This window comes from Atta colombica, unplaced genomic scaffold, assembly GCF_001594045.1.
Source record: "Atta colombica isolate Treedump-2 unplaced genomic scaffold, Acol1.0 scaffold107, whole genome shotgun sequence".
Lineage (NCBI taxonomy): Eukaryota > Metazoa > Arthropoda > Insecta > Hymenoptera > Formicidae > Atta > Atta colombica.
In genome coordinates, this window is record NW_017259192.1 from 63,187 (window position 1) to 85,173 (window position 21,987).

General features: G+C 27.8%; 4 protein-coding genes across 7 annotated transcripts; 2 read left to right on the top strand and 2 right to left on the bottom strand.

Annotated features, from left to right (window-relative positions):
- The first annotated feature begins 597 nt into the window (after positions 1-597).
- On the top strand, positions 598-2,694 carry LOC108691873 (farnesyl pyrophosphate synthase-like). The gene is made up of 6 exons (XM_018199810.1): positions 598-735; positions 1,258-1,398; positions 1,605-1,808; positions 1,932-2,096; positions 2,177-2,389; positions 2,494-2,694. Exons 1-6 carry the CDS (start codon positions 598-600, stop codon positions 2,692-2,694), a joined length of 1,062 nt encoding a protein of 353 aa, XP_018055299.1.
- Positions 2,695-5,275: 2,581 nt separating this feature from the next.
- Positions 5,276-10,507, bottom strand: LOC108692507 (nucleolar protein 8-like). Of its 4 annotated transcripts, XM_018200808.1 has the most exons (9): positions 10,446-10,472; positions 9,446-9,646; positions 9,213-9,351; positions 6,802-6,919; positions 6,555-6,725; positions 6,295-6,491; positions 5,961-6,226; positions 5,651-5,893; positions 5,276-5,578 (listed from the first exon to the last, which is right to left on the bottom strand). In XM_018200808.1, exons 4-9 carry the CDS (start codon positions 6,907-6,909, stop codon positions 5,424-5,426), a joined length of 1,140 nt encoding a protein of 379 aa, XP_018056297.1. In that variant the 5' UTR covers positions 6,910-6,919; positions 9,213-9,351; positions 9,446-9,646; positions 10,446-10,472; the 3' UTR covers positions 5,276-5,423. The 4 variants fall into 4 exon arrangements, with proteins under 4 accessions (XP_018056297.1, XP_018056310.1, XP_018056290.1 ...); XM_018200821.1 differs by lacking the exons at positions 9,213-9,351; positions 9,446-9,646 and having other exon boundaries at positions 10,446-10,507; XM_018200801.1 differs by lacking the exons at positions 9,213-9,351; positions 9,446-9,646; positions 10,446-10,472 and adding an exon at positions 7,054-7,172.
- Positions 10,508-10,596: 89 nt separating this feature from the next.
- On the top strand, positions 10,597-13,381 carry LOC108692227 (60S ribosomal protein L22-like). The gene is made up of 4 exons (XM_018200407.1): positions 10,597-10,653; positions 10,941-11,075; positions 11,326-11,447; positions 13,168-13,381. The coding sequence occupies exons 1-4, from the start codon at positions 10,645-10,647 to the stop codon at positions 13,313-13,315; spliced, it is 414 nt and encodes a 137-aa protein (XP_018055896.1). The 5' UTR covers positions 10,597-10,644; the 3' UTR covers positions 13,316-13,381.
- A 2,552-nt stretch (positions 13,382-15,933) lies between these two features.
- LOC108691883 (sodium-independent sulfate anion transporter-like) lies at positions 15,934-21,503 on the bottom strand. Its single transcript, XM_018199821.1, has 11 exons — positions 21,297-21,503; positions 20,337-20,532; positions 19,980-20,200; positions 19,734-19,914; positions 18,099-18,263; positions 17,541-17,702; positions 17,082-17,225; positions 16,850-16,995; positions 16,435-16,596; positions 16,187-16,343; positions 15,934-16,064 (listed from the first exon to the last, which is right to left on the bottom strand). Exons 1-11 carry the CDS (start codon positions 21,495-21,497, stop codon positions 15,934-15,936), a joined length of 1,866 nt encoding a protein of 621 aa, XP_018055310.1. The 5' UTR covers positions 21,498-21,503.
- Positions 21,504-21,987: the final 484 nt, after the last annotated feature.

Consider the following 21,987-nt stretch of genomic DNA (forward strand, 5'->3'; position numbering starts at 1 on the left):
TATATATATATATATATATATATAATACGTATACATGATAGCATGCAAATAAAACTTTTTTGTGTATATTTTTTTCTTCGTTTTTGAATAAACAAATACACATTTTAATAATTTAGTATTAAAATTGTGTAATAAACTGCATATGCTGCATTTTGTTATTATTGATATTTTTTTATAAAAAAACATTGTACAAAATATGATAATTTATTATTTGAAAATATCTTTTGATTTTTCATTTACATGACAATCATATTAACGGTATGTAAATCGCTTCGTTATAAAAAGTACATACATATGTATTGCTATTCGGGGATATATACGTCTAAGCAAATAATAGATTTCTCTTTAGTTCTCTTCTCGTATCTTCCTTTCCACTTTATATTTTGAAGTATCTAACGGAGTTTAGTAACATATAAAGTGCTTAATACAAAAGACATAAAAAAATCTAAATTTATCGAAGGAAATTTTTATTTCATCATTTTTTTACTTTAATTTATCACAATTTTATTCCTGACGTAACGGAATTGTTATTTGTCATTCTTCTTTATTAACATTTATTTATAATTATATTATAAAACTTTAGAATATTTTATTATAATGGATCAAACGATATGGGTAACCATCAGCGAGGAGGAAAGTCAACAGATGATGGCAATGTGGCCAGACATTGTTCGTGATATCACGGAAGAGATTGAAAATTCTAACTTTTCAGATGTTGCTAAATGGATGGAAAAAGTAGGTCATTGATTAAAATAATATATATGATCAAACAAAAAATATAAATATTATAGCCAATGTGGGATATGTGTGTGTGTGCGTGTGTGCGCGCGCGCGCGCGTGTGTGTGTGTGTGTGTGTGTGTGTGAAATATGTTAAAATTTATTTAGTTGATCGATTCATCTTAGGATAAATTCCTTTAGGATTATTATATGTAGTAAGTATGAAGTAATGCGAAAATAAATAATGCGATATGAAATTTCATAATCATAAATATAAAATTTTAATAAAATTTTCTCTTTTCCTTTTTTGTGTGTCATATAGTGTATAAAGTAAAAATAAATCATTATCAAAATTTAGTAAACAACAATCTAAAGTAAACTTAACAAAAAAAGTTAAATAAATAGCTAGTTTTAGATTTTGTACAAAATAAAAAAAAGCCTTGAGTAATCCAATAATTCAAAAACCTGTAATTAGATGATATATGAAACAATAAATCTCGGATTTAAAAAAATGTATAGATTGATGTTTTTTTGTGCAGGTATTACAGTATAATGTTCCAGGAGGAAAAAAAATTCGTGCTTTAACATTAATCTGCGCCTATAAGATACTAGCACCAAATGATCAACTTATAGAAGAAAACATTCGTCTTGCACGAATTCTAGCATGGTGTCTAGAATTGGTGATTCTGTTCTTCTTTTCTTCGTTACATTGATATGTTTCATGAATTTTAATTCGAATAAATCTAATGCAAGCTATAGTTAAAATTTTAATTTATATTACCTTCAAATTAAAGGCAGTATTGTACATATAATGAGTGATCTTCATTAAAAAATATTAAATGTTGCAATTACGATTTATGATATTAAAACATTTATTATTATATAGTTGCAAGCCTATTTTCTCTTAATCGACGATATAGAGGACCGATCGTTACTTCGCCGAGGCAAACCATGTTGGTATCGATTCAATGATATAGGTCCAGCGGCAATCAATGATAGTTTATTGTTAAAGGGTGCTGTATTTTATCTAATTAAAAAATATTTCAAAGGGAAAGATTATTATGTTAATCTATTAGAAACATTTCACGATGTGAGTAAAGATATCTTCTCTTTTCCCAAATATATATACATATTAAATAATTTCCTTTTACTTTTTAATTGACAACAATTATTTATGAAAATTGAACAATTAACTATGAAATTATTTTAACAGATTATATTTAAGACAATTATAGGCCAAAGTTTAGATTTGCTCTCTACCAGTTTTGGCAAGAAACCCAATTTGGATCTATTTACAATGAATCGATATAATTCCATTTGTCAGTACAAAACATCGCAATATTCTTTTATTTTGCCAATAACCGCAGCTATGCAATTAGTAAGTGTATCTTAATTTTCTTAAATACGAACAGACTGATTCACTTTGATGATAATATTGTATTACGTTACTTGATCTAGGCCGGAATAAAAGATCCAGAGATGCTCAGACAAGCAAAACCCGTCTTGTCTGAAATAGGACATTTATTCCAAGTCCAAGATGATTATTTAGGTTGCTATGGAAAATCCGATGTTCATGGCAAGGATTATACTGATATACAAGAGGGAAAATGTACATGGCTGATTGTTGTAGCTCTTCAACGTGCCACTCCGGAGCAGCGTAAAATTTTAGAAGTGAGTATCGTTGATTTAAGTATGTGCGTGTGCGTGTGTGTGTGTGTATGTGTGTGTGTGTGTGTGTGTGTGCTGTTCTATTAATTCTTTTTCTTATTATGTAGGAATGTTACGGCTCTCCCGATCCGGAAAAAATAAGACGCGTGAAACAACTTTTCACTGATCTTGATTTACCAAAAGCTTATTCTACATATGAAGAAGAAACATATAATTTACTAAAAATATATATACAGCAGATATCATGTGAGCTTTTACGTAGTCTTTTCTTGACTTTATTATGGAAGCTCTATCACAGAATGATATAAAATAATCATATATGTATATTGTATATGTATATTGAAGAAAGAAACTGATATTAATAAATATTTATTATTGCATTGATATTTTATCGTTAAATTTAAAATATAGAATAAAGTGAAACGAGAAGTATTCTATTGATATTCAAGAATACTAAAATGTTATTTTGTTGTGAAAAATATCAAAATATCTCTTATATAAAATCTAAAAAAAAAAAAAATCTATAAGAGATCTAATCTATAAAGATTTATGTCCAGAAAGATATTTCACTTCAGAAAATAAAAAAAAAATTTTTTTAATATTTAATAATAATCACTTCTAAAATTATTTATAATGTAATTTTATGAAAGTAAATATTAATTTTATTTATAAAAAAATACAATGTCACCAATATTTGTAAGAATCCTTTATATAATTAATTGCAATGTATATTAATGTTATATACACATGGTAATAGATAACACTGTAATATATATTTTCTCTTTCATTTCTAAATAAATAAAAAAACGTGCATTTTAACGATTAATTCTAATATTAAAATTATGCAATAATATTAAATATTCTTCGTTCTGTTTATACTGATTTTTCGGATAAAAAACAATATACGAAATGTATTTTTTCGGATAAAAAAAACAGCAAGAACAATTTGTTATTTAAATTAAAATCTTTTGATATTTACATGCCAGTCATATGAATTACTAATGCGTAGACCGTTTTGTTGTCATAAAAAGACCATACATATATGTATTGTTATTCAATGTATTGAGTATATGTAACCAAGAAAAGAACAGCTTTTTCTTTAGTACTATTTTCATGTTTTCTTTTCTATCTTATCCTCTAAAGGTTAACAAAATTTAATAAAATATGAAGTACTTCATATAAAAGATATACAAAATATATAAGAAATTTTTATTTCATCATCTTTTTGGCTTGTAACTCATTACAATTTTATTCATGACGTGACTAAATCGTCATTGTTACTTATTATTTGTCATACTTGTTAAACTAATGTTTGTTAAAAATCTTAGAACGTTCAATTGTAACATAAATGGCTCATTCCATGACTCCAACGATACGAATAACAAGCAAAGAAGAAAGTCAGCAATTAATGGCAGTGTGGCCGGACATTATTCGTGATATCAAAGAAGCAGTTGAAAATTTTGACATTCCAGATGTTGCAAAATGGCTGGAAAAAGTAAGTAATTATACAGGCCAATAAAATTTAGGATGGGGGGGATCTTGTGCTTTGAACTTTGAAAGATATTTTCGTAGGATTTTGATGTGCTAAAAGTGAATTAATAGTTCGTTTCTTTTTCCATCACTCTCCATTTATTAAATAATCGCAAAAACAGTTTTTTCCAAAGTAATTTCTTTATTAATTTTTGCTTATAAAAATGTTTTATGCATCGACCTAATGCATTAATCCAATCCAGCTGTTTTTGCACTTTAGATGTGTGGAGTCGGAAATTTTTCAAAAAAGGATTTAAACTAGAAACACATAGCTACAAGTATAAATTGTCAGATATTTTTTATGATTTTTCCAAAGTATTTTTGTTCGTGATTTGCATAAAACATTTTTATAAGCATCGAAAAAATTTATTTTATAGATAAATATATTTTATAGATAAAAATATTAATTTTAATTAGAAGAATAAATTATAATGTGCAGATAACTTTCAAAATTTATGTAATTAAATGCAATATGTAAATGTTACATATACATGGTAGAACCCTTTATTTTTCTTTTTTGAATAGATGAATGCTTATTTTAATGATAAACCTTAGTTCAAACCATCGAACCAAACTTTGAACCGCGAGCATTTCGGTAATTAACTTTTATTGTTTTTTTTTTCGAAAAATTTATGTAGTAGTGCATTCTATTTATACGATTTTTTTTTTATAAAGAAAAACATACAAAATAATAATTTATCGTTTTTAAACACATCTTTTGAAATTTACATGACAATCATATGGATTAGCAATGTAGACTGCTTTGTTGGTTATAAAATGATCATACATATGTATTGTTATTTTATGTATCAGATATATACATATATGTATCTAAGCAGTAAATCTAACAATAAATCTAAGCAAAGAATAGATCTCTTCAATTCTCTTTTTGTAGTCAATCTTCTTTTCCATCTTATCCTCTAAAGAAACTAACAAAATGTAATAAGATACGTGTTTAATATAACAGGTTTGATATAAAAAATATAAATTTGATAAAGGAAACTTTTATTTTAAACTTTTGTTTTTTAATTTAGTAATTTGTAATAATTTTATTCACGACATATTGAATCGTTATTATTATCTCGTCATATGTATCATATTTTTTAAAATTTGTTAAAACTTCAACATGATTCTTCGAATATAACATAAATATCTAAATCTATAACCTAAATGATATGGATAACGATAAGGAGAAAAATCAGTAGATGATGACTGCGACCAGACATTGTTTATAATAACACGGAAGAGATTGAGAATTTTTCAGATATTGTTAAGTGGATAGAAAAAGTAAGTTATTATTGACTAAATTACTGTATAATAGTCAATGTAAGGTCTAAAGAAATAATAAAAATTCATGTATATAATAAATTCGTGATGTATGTGTGTATTTATAATGTAATAAATCTATTTTTATACATTTATATATTTTTTATATTTATAATTTTAGTTTTATATTTATTTACTATATCTTTTTCAAATATAAATATTCAAAGAGAATAAAAAAATATTATTGAGATTTTTTTATTTTTCTTTTCTTACCGTAGGGCTGATGTCTCCTTATATTATTACGAATTTTCATGCGTACAATTGTTTTTAATTCACGTCTTAAATTATTAAGTGTATCATTTGAAGCAGCTTCTGTACTGAAGAATTTGACAGCTTCTAAAAAAATATATATATTTATAGTATCAACTTAAATGCTCTAATTCCATGATTTTTTTTTATTATACATACCATTAAATCTTATATCATTGCTATCAAAAAATAGAGTATCTTTATGGCCAAACAGGATTTTTTCTTGAATACCTTCTTTAGTTTCGTCAACCATTTGATTATTTATATCTGGTGCTTTAGATGTATTTTCTTCATCAGATGAATCATATTTAAATGCATTATTTGCATTAAAATTAAATTTAAAATGTTGGGCTTTAATATTTTCCACTATGGATGTATCATTATTCTTGATATTTTCTGAAACTGAAATAATATATGTACAGATATAAAATAATAAAAATATAAAAATGTCATATTTTTTAATAAACACCTGTGTCATTTCTTTCCTTTCCATGTAATTTTAATAAACTAAATCCTTCTTTCTGTTTCAAGCTTTCTGTCAGAGTATCAGATACAGTATAATAAATATCCTTTGACACTTCTGGTTCGGGAATTGCAGAATCTGTAATTTCTGACATGGATTTATTACGTTTCTTTTTTTTGGTACTTTTTTCCTTAGTTTCTGGTTGAACAGATTTTACTTCATATTCACAATGTTCATTTTCAGTTGGATCATATCGTATCATCAATTCTTTCCTGTAAATATTTTATCATTAGATATCCAAAGTAACAATCATAAGTTCTATTTATTTAAATATTCTTACTTAGTAGATTTTGTTTCCAGATTTTTTATGGTAAGTGGTGTTCCTAAAATGCCTTCTAAAATATCTAATTGTTTTTCCTTCTCCTTCTGCAAATTATACTCATCGGTATCCTCAACAACTTTACTTTCCTTAGTCTGATTGTCATCTTCTATGAAACGATCATCCAGAATAAAACGTGCATCATTTCCAAGAGTAGTCTGTGAGCATAAATAAATACTATTAGTATCATTATTGAAAAAAACAAAGTATCAAATGCATACCTTTTTACATTTCTTAACTTTAAATTCATCTTCATTCCATAAAGAATCCTTTTCATTGTTATTGTCATCGTCACTGTCAAACAAATCTCTCTTTATTTTTTTCTTTCGTTTTACATCTTGCTGTTCATTAACATCATCAAATATAATTTTTTTATTGTTTGTAGTATTATCCTAAAAAAAAAATAATCTTATAAGTAATAATATATACATATAAAATACAATATAATTACAAAGTGAATAAACCCACTAAGTTCTTTAATGCTTGCTGTATAAATTGTCCCTTTGCTTTGAATGCCTGTTTCTTCTCCTTCAAAGATTGCAAGCGTTTCTTCTCGGACGTAGTAATTACACTCATTTTAGAGCTACTATAATTCAGAAAAAAAGACTATTTACAACAGGATTGAAACATTAGAAATCTCATATAACCTCAATTGCTATCGAAAAATTATTAATTATACGAAATAAACTTAACTTACAAATGAAAAAGTTCTACTCTTACGTGTTTTTATTAGCAGAATATGAAGATAATAATTAAAATTGTTGCTACACATAAAAAATAATATTTTATTAATTTAAATGCATACAAGCATTATATACGAACACAAACGCATACAATGAGACGATCTCAGCGCCTCTCAGCGCCTCTCAGCGCTTTCTTCACAACACGACATAAAAATAAACGACAACACGAAAAAGACAACACGAAATAAAAAAAGGAAAAATGGAACAATGAATGAAAATTTGTCACATGACGAGTAGGAAATTGCGCCAAATTTAAACTATTATAAAGTGCGTGCATTTGATTTTTAAACTTATCATTGACAAGATTATTAATAAAAATCATTAATAAAAATAACGATCGATATTTTTACAAGAGTTAGCGTGATTACTCTGGGGCAATCTGATTCATTCTGTGGAAATTGAAAAACGATGATATTATCAACCATTCTAATTGTTCTAAATTAAGATAAATATAATGTAACTCATATTCAGAACACGCTTACAACGATGTTAGCGCGCTAACATACTACCCGGGAAAAATATTTTATATATAATTATACATAATTCTATATAATTATATATAATTTTATATATAATTATATACAATTATATATAAAATATAGGTAATTATTTACTCAGCAAACAAGAATGAGTTGAAATGAATTGACTCGTACAGTACAGAAACTTGTAGCAACATTGCTGCAACATTTCAATTGCATATTGCAATACAATGTTGCAGAAACATTGCGAAGACTTCTTTTTGTAATATTATTTTTGTAATAATGTTGCAGCAGTATTTTTAAAATATTTCCAGCAAGAAACACAAATTGACATAAGAGTCATCCTGTCCTTGTTCAGTAAGAAACAAAGACAAGAATGACTCTTGTCTCTGAGTCGATTTATGCCTCTATTAGAAAGTTCACTTTGAGTGTTAAGACTTGTATATATTGATTATATAATATGTATAATAAATAAGGATTTAGACATAATGGAAGAATAGGAATTAATGATCATATTTATATGGCACCTAATCAGGTTTCATAACACCTGTAGTTATGAACTACTAACTGTGAAACTAACCAATCTCATAACTATATTTCTCTGAAAAATGGAATGGTTAGTTTCTAACTACGAATATTATTAAATCCGATTAATGTCCATTTCTACCAATATAGATTAATTTTAATCTCAGTTCAACTTATCTTCGTCTTTTTCTAATTCTAAAGATTAGAAAGATATTAAAAAGACGAAGAGTAAATTGAACCGAGATTAAAGTTAATCTACATTAGTGGAAACGAACATAAGGTGTAAACATAGTCAATGTCTATAATTTATAGGAATTGTATCTATAATTTATAGACATAAAATAATTAGAAGGATTAAATATAATGGATATAATAATAAGATTTAAGACATATAATATAAAAAATTAGAAGAGTTAAAAGTAACATACAATGAATACAAATAAAATGACTTCATAAATAATTATGTCTTTATATTTTATAGGCGTATTCCGATATGCACAGCCAGTACTGAAAATTTATAATTCACATTACGTACTGTAGATTTTTAGTATTGAAAATATATGTAACGTGAATGTTGTGCATATTATTGATTATATTGAATATTGTAATACATATTATTGATTATTTAAAATTTTTAATAAAGTTTTAAATAATATGCACAACATCTTATTGACGTCTCATTTTATGAATATTTTGTTTGCTTTGTCTTTTTAATTTAGAGTCATCAGATTACCAAATAGTTTAGAAACTTTGCTAATATCCGATGAAAATTCAAAGACATGCTCTTCTCAACATCAAAATATGAAAAATGAAATGAAGGAACGAAATAATTTAATATGCATTTTAGGATATACCTTGCATCAATTTTTTTACTTACTTTATTATTAAAATTTATTAAAATTGTAATATATTACAAAGACGAGTCTCACAAAAGATATCTACTTTTTCAAGATTTAAATTTTATTACTAAAAGTTTCGGTTTGAAAAAGTTGATTTCCTTTACTAACTATAAAAGAATTTTTGATTATTTAATTCCAGAATGTACTCAATTTTAAATCATTTACGAGTCATTCCATTAATTGTGTTTATTTCTCTTATTTAATATTCAGCGTATATTATGCATGATACCTACATAAGTATATTTTTTTAAATAGGCAGCAATGTTGCTTGTATGAGAACAGGAAACTCTCAAGAGTCACCAGAATTTCCAGGCATATCATTTTTCTTCAAATATATTTTTTTGGACTGAACTCGAAAAACATTGTCAAGTACTAAAAATATGATACGTATAAATTTGATATAAAATTTATATATTAAATTGTTTAAATCATCTTAGTTGCGGAAATATGATTTAGAAAAACTTACTTGTAAACATGGAGGATTACTTATTTGATTACGACGAATTATACATTGTCGTTTATTTTTAATAATTCAAGGCCTGACTCGAAGCTTTTAAAAGTCAGTCGGCTGCGGCGTTTCATCCCCAGTCCCACACTACTAGACTCATCAATAAAGTGATATATGAGTTCTGCTTTAGACGCTTGAAATGAATTTGAGATTGATGTTCTATTTAAAGGGAATTTGCGTGATTACGGTGCTTGCGTGAATTCGAGCGAGTTGGATCTCTGGTGGCGAGTCCTAAATCGCTCTTCTATCTCAGCATGCAGTTCAGATAAATTGGCTCAAGTTACAGGTCAAATACGTATGGAATCTCTTATAGACTTTTTACAATAAGCCATATTACCTAAGTTTTAAGTCTTAATTTATAAAGAATTGATCAATTATAATCGATGAGAAGAATAATCGACTATAATTGGTCAAAATTTAGATATTGGCTTATTGTAAAAAGAAAGCCCATTACGCCATAATCATAAATTAAGATAAACCAATATTCATAGCCAATTTCTTATTTCAATTAATAATTCTTATTTTAATTAGCAATATCTTAGAATGCTATAACGCTACAAATGCTACTAATCAGCAATATTTTAAAATGCAATAAGAATGTTTTATAATAATTTATTATTGCATATGTTCTGCGATGTAGAATCGTATCTGTTGATCGAAGAGTTATATTCAGCTACAGTGACTAGATTTAATTTTGAAATCAAAATCACTGAGAAAGGTATTACTATTATATATTATTAATAAAAATGGGCGGAAAAAATACCAGTGAATATACATTCAAAGCATGCGGGAGTTATAATTAGAATTTTCAGAGATATATATATATATATATAATATAGTGAAAATCTAATACATATACGTGTCACGTGAATTATAGATTTTTGCTCTCAATTAATAATGTAAACAATTGACGACAATAGAGAAAAATATTAGGACGCTCCTCGTCTCGATCCCAAACCTGTTCTTTCTTCCGATTTGGTAGACGTTCTGCCACTGAACCACACAGTCCTGAACCACACGCTGTTGGTATCTCTGTTGTGTCTATATCTAGTAAATTTTTTATAATAAATGTTCCCGTGTAAACGATTGTAGCGCCATATGATGATCAATCAGAATCAATTTTCTCGTGTTCTTTTATTCGTTGGACACACGTGAACATGGTTCCGGTAAGTTGTCGTTCTCGCAAAAATACGATGATTATTCGTAATTATGGCAGAATTTCGTTAAAATAACATTACGTACAGAAAGAACGCGTCCGACTCGTCGATCGCGACACATTGGCTTATTGTTTTATTTTGAGATCGTTTCAATCTAGTCCGATTCATACGTATCCTATCATACGCTCCTACCTCGGCGACTCGGCGATTTTCCATGTTTCATAATGTTGTTATAAAATAATGGCAACATTGACCAATTGACCAATCATTAAATAGATTATTTCGCAAATTTTTAGCCAGCAAAGAAAACTAAAGGCCCGATTAAGAAGCAGGTGCTTCGGGGCAAGGGACAGAAGAAAAAGGTATCCGTGAGGTTCACGATCGATTGCACGCATCCCGTGGAAGATAATATTATGGATGTTAACAATTTTGTAAGTTACATTATTATTCTTAATTATTTTAGATTATATTCCTAATACTCTCTTTTCCCATCTGTGAGAATTTTGCTCGAAATTGTTCGTTTGATTGAAATGGAGACCTATCCTATTTCTCGGATTTTCCTAACCTCTACGTGATAAAACATTCTAACGTTGATTTATTTTGAATTGCGTGATGCCTATTGTTTTAATATTATATCATTGAGACTGATTATTATAAGACGATGATGTTTTCTCTTTTTAGGAAAAATATTTACAAGAAAAAATCAAGGTTGGTGGGAAAACTAATAACTTTGGCAACAATGTTGCCTTGGAACGCAATAAAATGAAACTCACTGTCAACAGTGATGTCGATTTCTCAAAACGGTGAGTAATATTGTTTTTCTATGATTATAACAATTGTAAAATATTATGGATATAGTTGATATCCATAGTCAGTTCATATAAATCATCTCAAATACAATTTCAATATGTCGTGAATCAATCACAAAGTTAAATTAGCATTTTATGATATTACTTAAGACAATCTTTAAATAGGAATAAATTATGAATACTCACTTATAGGTGCTTGCCATTTAGACTGATATTGATAATCTGTTCTTTAAAATCATTTTAAATAATGTCTTAAGATGCTAATATTAGGTGTACAACTTTGCTTCCGCCGATTTTTTTCCGAAATTCGAGGCTTTATTGTAAAAAACTGGTTATACATTTATGATTCAAAGTATTGTCCATCGCTGGCCACTACTTTCTCCCATCTTTCGGGTAGCGTACGGATCCCGCGTCGAAAAAACTGGTCATCTTTTGAGGCTATCCACAAATATCGATAATAGGTTATCGATCCAATTTTTTACTTCTTCATAAGACCGGAAGTGCTGGTCAGCCAGGCCGTGTGCCATTGATCAAAACAGGTGATAGTCAGAGGGAACAACGTCTGGAGAATATGGCGGGTGAAGTAGGACTTTTCATTTCAATGTTTCCAAGTATGTCTTGACCACTTTTGCAACATGGGGTCGAGCATTGTCATGCTGCAAAATCCCTTTATCGTGTCTCTCGTTGTATTGCGGCCGTTTGTCTTTCAATGCTCAGCTCAAACGCATCAATTGCGTTCGATACCGATCGCCTGTGATTGTTTCAGTCGGTTTTAACAGTTCATAATACACTACGCCGAGCTGGTCCCATCCAATACAGAGCATGACCTTGGACGTCAAAATCATCGTTCTTGAAGCGTTGAAACCACTTACGACACGTTCTTTCACTAATAGTGGCCTCACCATAAGGATTTGAGAGCATTCGATGAGCCTCAGCCGCAGATTTCTTCATATTGAAGCAAAAAATGAAAACCTCCCGCAAATGACGAGAATTTGGCTCGTAAACTGACATTTTCAATCGAGAATAACTTTATGATGCAGACACAAATCGACTAATGTTTCAATGGGGTTATGTTGACAGATGCCCAAGTTTATTGTATGACGTCTATGATCTATTTATTTCGACCACCACTTACCGCTAAAGCCGTCTATAGGAAAACGGCGGAAGCAAAGTTGTACACGTAATACATCTCTGTGATCAACTTAAGCGACAATGAATAAATTTTAAGTTTTGAACTCTGAGCTATAAGAAATTGATCGATCATAGTTATAGAATATAACTAGTTAGAGAAAAATAATTGACTATGATTAGTCAATTTCTTATGGCTTCGAGCTAGGTAATGACTTATTATAGAAAGCCCATAAGAATAACTAAATATCTATGATTCTAGTGATACAAGTCGACACAAATATCATTTTATCTTGGCATTTAATGAGGAACAAAGACAAAACGATATTTGTGCCATCTTGTCTTTATTAAGTAGATAAAACCTGATGATATTAAACAATATTAATAATATAGCCAATATTCATAGTCCATTATTATTTCAATGTTATCTTAATATGTTCCTCTAGTTGATTCGTGACATCTTAAGATAGTTTTAAAATAAGAATTGACTATGAATATTTGTTTATTTTTTACTATTACAAGTTTACTATTATAAGCTATGAGAAGAGCGATATTTGCACTAATTTGGAAAACATTGTTTTTATAGATATCTCAAGTATTTGACAAAGAAATACTTGAAGAAGAATAAATTGCGTGATTGGTTGCGAGTAGTATCGAAAGACAAGGAAACGTATGAGTTACGATACTTCCAGATTAACAGTCAAGAAGATGATGATGAGGAAGATGTGGAATAATTCTTTTTATTCTTTTAATTGCAGATGCTGTATATATTTCTTTTAATAAAGAACACTAAAATTTGATATTCTTGATTATTTATGCGAATATAAAATAATTAGCTTTGATTGTAACAACATTTTTAATTTTTTAACTATAATTTTGTAATCATGCGATTCTATCAGTTATATATGTATTTTTGTAATTATTTCAAAGTATAACTGCAAAAACGAGATGTACAAATTTTTACAAAGATAAAAGCTTATATCGTATAAGTTTTCTAAAAACAAGTTAACTAAAAAAAAATTAGTAAATCCATATAATGCAAATTAAATTGTCTTTTTTATACCTTTTTTTCTCGAGAAGATGTTAAATATTCGTCGAATATTAGCAAAGCTTTTAAATCGTTAGCAATCTGATGGCTCTAAATTTTAAAGACAAAAACAATAAAAGAGAAATGAATAAGAATATCGTATACTTTGTCGATTATTTCAAATCTGATTCATTTCAATTCATTCTCGTTGTTGGGTCCAGCAAACGAGAATGGATTAAAATGAATTGAAATTTTTTTCTATTCAAATGCGTATTTTAAATAGCGAATACTTTTTTTTGGATTTAATTGGATTCAATTGGATTCAATTAGATTCAGTTGGATGCAATTGGATTGAAAAACTGCATTTCCTATTAAAAATTTTGAATTGAATAGTATTCACAATTGTGTTGTTTTGTACAGAAAAAGTTAATAATATTTTTAGATTGAAAGGCATAGAGAAAATATGTTCCATGCAATTCCTATAAATGAATAAAAATACATTCAGGATTGAAAAGCATTCATTTTAACATTCGTGAATCAATATTTCTGAAAATCTGAATCCATTTCAATCCATTTCAATTCATTTCAATTCATTCTCGTTTGCTGGGTATTTAAATTTAATGAATGTACATTAAATTTCATAAATTTTCATGAAAAATACATTTAATTTTATGTACATGTACACATATACTTTTTAGTTATAAATACATTAAATTTAATATAATGTCATGAAATTAAGTTCAAATTGCGTAACTTAAAACTTAATGAAATTTAAGAAAGAAAATTAACATTTCTAACAGTATACATGGAGTTATATCGAATCGGATTGATATCTTAATCTCTAAAGTCTCCAACTTTAACATTTAATAACTCGATTCATGCCGATCGCTGCGTTTTTTGCCAGATTCTTTTTGAGTGAAAACATGTTAAATAAGTGTATTTTTATTAAAATTTGAGGTGCGGGAGAAGGGATTATTCTAAATAATTACTAAAATATGTCTATTTATATACAATTGCGTAAAATTATATATATTTTTTTATAATTTTATATAATTATATACAAAACATTTTTTCTCGGGTATATTTTATGTTACGTATATTATAGATTTTCAGAGATAAAAGCGCGTTCTGAATATGGGCCAATATAAATAAAGATTTTACCTTATTCATAAAACATTATTTTATCATCAAAAGATTTTTACATTTCTGATGATAAAACAGTATTAAAGGATAATAAAGAATGCTTTTTCAATTGTAAAATCACTATAGACATTTTCATGCACACGCTATACATTCGTGTTCCTGTAATTTCCAATTGTCGTAACTGTGGTCTCATTAATTTATTCTTGAATTTGGCTATTCATACACTGAAAAAAAATCTTAATTTCAAAGAAATATTTCTTTGCTCATAAAAAAAATTATTTCGTATTGTACAATATCTTATTTTCAAAGAAATTTTCATTGATCCAAAGAAATAATTTTTGAATTCGAGCAAAGAAATATTTCTTTGAAATTAAGATTTTTTTTTCAGTACACTTAAATACATTTAAATCAATAAAAATAATTGATATCTTCACAGCAAAAACATCATAGTTACATCACAACATGATTACGTCATGGTGACGTAATGTCCGCTTTATCACAATTAATGTATTATTTTGTTATGATAATCTCACAGTGACATCATTTCATATTTTCTTTTTAATTATAATGATTCTATTGTGACCTGAATGTGACCCTTTGCTAAAGGGTAGTGTTAGGAGTCATCAGCATTCTTCAAATATCACCAGATCCCGAGCCTCCCAGAGTGCTTATACTATAAGTATATCGGTCTTTGGTAATATCAAGTAAAATCTGTCATGATCATAATGCAAGAAACTTTTATCTTTAAATTATATACAGCGTATCTATAAAGAACTTATAGTCCATTTTTATTTTAACATCATTGAATCTTAATTAAGTAATATTTTAAGATGCTAAATGTAGCCCTCTGATTGGCTTATGACATCTTAAGATTATATATACTTAAGACAGTCTCAAATATATATAAATCGGCTATAGATACTGGTCTCTGGTTATAACGTATATATTTTTAAGACTGCATTTAAGACAGTCTTAAATATAAGATCTGATATGAATACCAGCCTAAATGCCTTTGTTTTAAAAACTTGATTTTGGTCTGAGTAATTTTATTTAATTATTAGGTGTAGTAAAAAGAAATCCATTATTTTTGCATGAAATTGAATGGAAAAATAATGGATTTCTTTTTACTACCTAATATATTTATAATTGCTAGGCTAAATTAAAGACTATCTAATCATTTGATTATTGTATAATTTTGCATTCCAGTGGTGACATTAAGGTCGATTCTTCAGAGGTAGATTCGAAATCCTCTCGTCGGGAATTCATTGTGACATTAATCAGATCTTCAGAATTTTGATTGGATAAAGCATCATCTGAAAAAAATGTTCATTAGATAACTTAATTATCATATTGTGACTTAATTACCATATAATTATTAATTATTACTACTATAGCTCATATAATTATCATAATATCAATTTTGTGTAATACGTACTGTAAAGAACATCTGCGATGTTTTCTTTTTTTTCGATCAAACGAATATATTTGTTGTCGGCAAAAATGTTGAAATTTTGCACGATATCAGAATTAAGATTCAACAGCCAGAATTGGTTTTTTTCATAGTTTAATTTTTTCGATAATGTTTCAATACCCTATCGTAAAATTTATAGTTTAAACAAAGTGTAATTTACGAATAAAAATATTTAATGAAAAAAAATCAATTTTGTATCATAAACGATATACCTTGATTGAAGTATAATCGAGACTAGTGAATGTCTTACAGTTTATGATCAAAGGAACATTTTTTGTAGCTAAATTCATGACTTTATCACAGAAAGAAGTTACTGCGGGATATTGGAGACAGGTATCGAATTTTAGCATTATATATTTGTTTCCTAGATGAGTCTAAAAAGGAATAAATTAATAATCTTAATAGTTAATAATACTTTCATTCATGTTTACACGCAATATTATGTATTATGCATACATGTATATTATATATAATATATAGACTCCGTTAAATCATGTATACAAAATGTAATTTATATACATAAATATATAAAATATATATTTTGAATTATATGTACGAAATGAAAAAATGTATTTGTACACATATTAATCACATATAAAAATACATATACAAAATGACAGTATTTACCTTGCAGTTGTCTATTTGAAATGTCGATCTTGCGAAGAATCGGATGAAAATGATCAAGTTGAAGAAAATACCGAGAAGAAATCCGATCTCGATACCAATAAGAATGGAAAGCACAAAAGTGCCTGTCGCTGCGATCGCATCCGTTTCTACAAGAAAGAAAGTATATTATGTAAATTTATTGCTTTCTCTTTTCAGTCTGATCTGTGTACATATGAAAAAACATATTACTGACTACTGCTTCCTTTCCAAAGTACTTTTATGATTTTTAGGTCGATCATGGGTAACACAGCACTTATCAGCACTGCTGATAACGTTGCACGTGGAATGTAATAAAAATAAGGCGTTAAAAAGCTTAACGCCAGCAATGCCATAGTACCTGCAAAAAGCAATGTCATCTATTTACTTTTTCTAGCATATCTTTTTTTGTTGTAAGCGTCGTGTCACACGTGTGTCCCATATCTCTCTCTCATTACATTTACCTTGCTATTTTATCAAGATTAAAATCGTGAATTTTTCTAATTATGTATGAGATTTTAATTAAACAATTAGATAATAAGACTATATAATAAGAAAAAATAGTAATTTAAATATAGTAATTTTTGCCAAGCTCCTATTTATCATTTCATCTCCTGTTTCTTACATACGAATGAAGACAAATTTAAATTAACGCAGTCATTAAGATTTCAATTACCAGAATATAGACCGGCCATAGGCGTTTGCACTCCGCTGGCACTGCCAACTCCGCTTCGAGTAAATGCACCAGAGGTTGGAAGTGACGACACGAAGCTGTTTAATATGTTACAAACACCGAGAGCCAGCATTTCCTGTGTCGCGTTAATGGAGGCATCCATCGCTATAAAATCATTTATCTATTATATATTTATAACAAGGTGCTTGCTTTTGAGCTGTTACATGTCTTATTTACATTTAGCAAAATTTTAATTAAAAGTATTTTAATTTGTATTATATAGAATTGTAAGAAAAAAAAGTTATTCGAAATATATCTATTATTTTATTCGAACAAATTCATTTATTCTTTTTCATAACATATTACATAAAGAATTGAGATAAATCGTCAAATTGAGATATTTATTATATATTTTTAATAAAATGTAATTGGATTTTATTTGGAAAAAAAATAATAAAATAATTTTATTAAAAATAAACTCAATTTTATTTTGTTGTGGTTATGGCAACTTGCTGTCTGACTTCGAATTGAAATTATTGAAAGAATTATAGAAATTAATACCAAACGCTTTGGCTATTGCTACATTCACCGAGACGGATATGATAGGAAGTAACCCTAGTCCTAATCCGTAATGAGCGCACATGTCTAAAAACGTGTACGTTTGATTTCCTACTTGCGATGAGAATGGCGGTAATGTTATTTTGGGAATGCCGGCTTCAATTTTTCCTGTAAGATTTAAGATATTGACATGTCATAATACTTCACAAAAGTATGACAAATAAACAAATATGATAAGTAGTACATTTTTAAATAAAATTATTTAGTACATATTAATATATAATTATTAAATAATATTAATTAATAATTAAAAAATGAGTTAAAGATTGTTATAAATTATTAGATTTCAATATAGTTTTACAAAATGATTACTCCCTACTGAAAAAAAATCACGTCACAAAGTTATATAAACGAAATCAGGTATGTAATTAAGACAAGTAAACCATATAATGAATTACTTATCTTAATCACATAATTTCGTTATGTAACTTTGAGACATAATACTTTTTAGTAGGACTATAAATAGACTATTCAATTAGTGGTAGCTTATTTTTAAAAATCATTATATTTATAAAGTATAGAAATACAGGGTATGTATGAGCCAACTGCAGAACTTATTGCATATATAAAACAATATATAAATTTTCAGTTGTACATAAATTAATCAAACATTATACCTCCTACGTTAATAACTTGGTTGCGTGATTGCGTGAGTCTTCTTCAGAAATAACTTAAATAAATGATTACAAATTATTTATAAACGATTACATAAGCAGCGAGATTTCATCTTCTCGAAACTTTAGAGCTAAGCTGTTCTCAGAGTAACGCAAGCTACTTCTATAGCGGTTGGAAAACTGTATAGAGAATTCTAGGTATACAATCATGGATAAAATATTGTCTCTTGAGAATATAAGACTGTGTTATTTAAGTATGGCTTATTAAATTTGGCTATTAAATTTGGCTTTGTCAATATAACTGTATAAAAATTTATTGTGTCCTTAATTATAAGTGTAACAAAGATAAGCTACCGACACAAACTGATTATAAAGTACAGTTATTTTAATATTGATGAAACTAAATTTTATATTTAAATGATAGTTTTATATTCTCACCGATAATATTTTGTCCACGATTGTAAACCCAGAATTCTCCATATGATCTTCAAACCGCCATGTGAGCAGTTCGCGTTACTTTAGGAAATAGCTTAGTTCTAAAGTTTATCTTATTTTTTGAGAAGATGAAGTCTCGAAACTTAATTTTATGCAATCATTTATATTCGAATATTACATTGTATTTTTTGTATCTTATATTAATTTATTAATTTAAAGTCATCTATTTATAAACTCGAAATAATTAAACTCTCTCTGTTTAATTTGCGTAATCGTTTATATTGTTTCTGAAGAGAGCTTAATCACACAGCCAAGTTATATAATGTACGAGATATAATGTTTAACTAATTTATGTACAACTGAAAATTTATGTATTTTATGCGAATAAGTTCTGCGGTTGGTACATACTCTATATTTCTACACTTTGTCAATTATTATTATAGAGACAGCCTTTAGAAAATTTGTTTATTTATCATTATGTTTATTTAGTGAGACGACTCAATAATATAATTATAAGTAAAGTCTATACCTGAGAGTCTAAACGGAATGGATCCCGTATTCGCTTCAAATTCGTACGCTATCGTGGATGTAACAAGCACAATGAGAGCGTTCCTAAGAATGGAAAAGTACCAAAGTACCTTTTTTATAATTTCATTTCTGCGAGCATCCTTCTTGTTTCTCATGCAAGGATAGTCAATATCTTTCAGTTTCTAGAGATTGAATTTATATAACACTTCTACGATTATTGTAATCCGTTTATAATTCTAGCACTCACTTTTAAAATTAGAAGAAACATAAAGCTGAAAATCCCGAGTATGAAATCGGTCAGTCGAACTTTATTAATATTTTTAAACAATTGGTACAAGTTGTCTATGATACTTTCCGACTTGTATTTTAATCCTAGAAAGCCCTGCAGCTGAGCGATTGCTATAATGAGCGCTCCCGCTGACATAAAACCCGACGTAACTGGGATTGATATGAAATCCACTAAGAATCCTATAGGAAGAATCATTTAGATATCATATTTATGTCGATGTACTTATAAATAAGCTGCTGTAGAAGAGATGATAATAGCAAAACGTGAGTGAAGTGAAGTTTAATTAAATTAATTAGATAATTTTGGAATACAAGCCTAGATTTAATACACCCATTAAAAATTCTACACATCCAGTTAGAAAACACAATAGTATTACGAAATCTTGCGGCATGTCTCGCGTGTACTGTAACGTTAGAAGGGACATCAGAGATGACGGACCAATCGAGACTTCCTTGGTGGTTCCAAGAATAATGTACACGAAACCGCCCACAAAGCAAGAGTACAAACCATACTGTAACCATTACTTTTCATATGATATTTTTAAGGACACAGATAAATATATCAGTAACAGATTAAATAATAATGTGTACTAAATATATGTAATAATATAGATTGAACTAGAAAAATTAAGTATTTCTTCAAGAAGATAACAAAAGTCGAGAGTGCATTTTTCAAAGCGCAAAAATCAGATTTTAATTTGAAGCAATACATACAGTGAGTACAAAAAGTATTCGTACAGAGAAAATATTTTTTAAAAAAACTTTGTTTTGATGTCGAATCGATACGATAATTTCAACATTAATTTAATGTTAATTCGATGATCATTTCTTGCTGGATAATTAACAATTTATTCATAAAATGGATTGTATGTTTCTTAAAATTATATATATCAAAAAAATGTATATTAATTATAGAAAATATCTGAAAATCATCTGAAAAATAAGAGTTAATATATCATCTGAAAATTAAAAGTTCTGTTATTTAAATGCTCAAAAAGTATTCATACAGTCGAAAAATATAGCTTATAATATTAATTAAAATAATAAATATTAAAAATGCGAAGCTCATTTGTATGTGTTAGAATATATTCATTGTATAAAATTGCTAATTAATGTTTATTTTCTACAAATAAGATTTTTTTCATAAAAAATTTCTTTGTACGCATAGTAGCATTTTGCTCTCACTGTATATACATATAAATATTTACGTTTTATAGTCATTAAATTTAGTTTAAATTAAAGTGAATAAGAAAAATAATGAACGGAACTGTGATACCTGTGGAATCCGTTCAGCTAATATTGCATAAGCCATACTCTGAGGGATCATAGTCAGACCCAAAGTGATGCCCGCTATTAAGTCTGACACGGCTTTGAATCGAGTGTATCGCGGTAGCCATCCGAATACCGGCAGATATTTTGTCGTGAAGCGCGGTTTCTTTTCCGAAATCGAAATCGGCGAGCACTCCTCGTCAGACATCCTCTTCGCGACACTGAACGAAAGCAAGAAATTACTCGAGATTGCGCTGTCGCGGCTTTTCAGATAGAAAAAAGATATCTTTAGATTTCTAAAAAGATATCTTTAGATTTCTAAAAAGTATCTTGCCGTCATCTTGCATTTTTTACATTTAATTTTACAATGGCGTAATTGTACATGCAATTATAAGAATTGATCAATTACTATAACAATTACCATTTATAAATATCATATGCATTGTAGAACTTTATGGATCTAAAAAATACTTTATATAATAAAAATCTTGTCATATTTCGCGACATCTTGCATTTTTTACGATAAGATATTTTACAAAAACTCATTCTACAATTACCTAAGTACCGACAACATACTGATGTTAAAGACGATCTTTCTGAAAGTTCTGCTATAGTTTAATAGCGTGAAACTGTTAAAATTTAGGTGACTAAGAATAAGAAACTAATAATACTAATTTTATGATTCATTAGTTCTGTAG

Bases quoted from the DNA above. Each gene is read 5' to 3' on its own strand.
- LOC108691873 (XM_018199810.1), top strand. From the start codon at position 598: ATGGATCAAACGATATGGGTAACCATCAGCGAGGAGGAAAGTCAACAG. The intron at 1,399-1,604 runs GTGATTCTGTTC...ATTATTATATAG, and splicing joins TAGCATGGTGTCTAGAATTG to TTGCAAGCCTATTTTCTCTT. The intron at 2,390-2,493 runs GTGAGTATCGTT...CTTATTATGTAG, and splicing joins AGCAGCGTAAAATTTTAGAA to GAATGTTACGGCTCTCCCGA.
- LOC108692507 (XM_018200821.1), bottom strand. From the start codon at position 6,909: ATGAGTGTAATTACTACGTCCGAGAAGAAACGCTTGCAATCTTTGAAG. The intron at 5,894-5,960 runs GTGTTTATTAAA...ATATTATTTCAG, and splicing joins AAAGGAAAGAAATGACACAG to TTTCAGAAAATATCAAGAAT. The intron at 5,579-5,650 runs GTATGTATAATA...ATATTTTTTTAG, and splicing joins CAATGATATAAGATTTAATG to AAGCTGTCAAATTCTTCAGT.
- LOC108692227 (XM_018200407.1), top strand. The intron at 11,076-11,325 runs GTAAGTTACATT...TTCTCTTTTTAG, and splicing joins TTATGGATGTTAACAATTTT to GAAAAATATTTACAAGAAAA. The intron at 11,448-13,167 runs GTGAGTAATATT...TTGTTTTTATAG, and splicing joins GATGTCGATTTCTCAAAACG to ATATCTCAAGTATTTGACAA.
- LOC108691883 (XM_018199821.1), bottom strand. From the start codon at position 21,497: ATGTCTGACGAGGAGTGCTCGCCGATTTCGATTTCGGAAAAGAAACCG. The intron at 16,344-16,434 runs GTATATCGTTTA...ATTTTACGATAG, and splicing joins TCGATTATACTTCAATCAAG to GGTATTGAAACATTATCGAA. The intron at 16,065-16,186 runs GTACGTATTACA...CATTTTTTTCAG, and splicing joins CATCGCAGATGTTCTTTACA to ATGATGCTTTATCCAATCAA.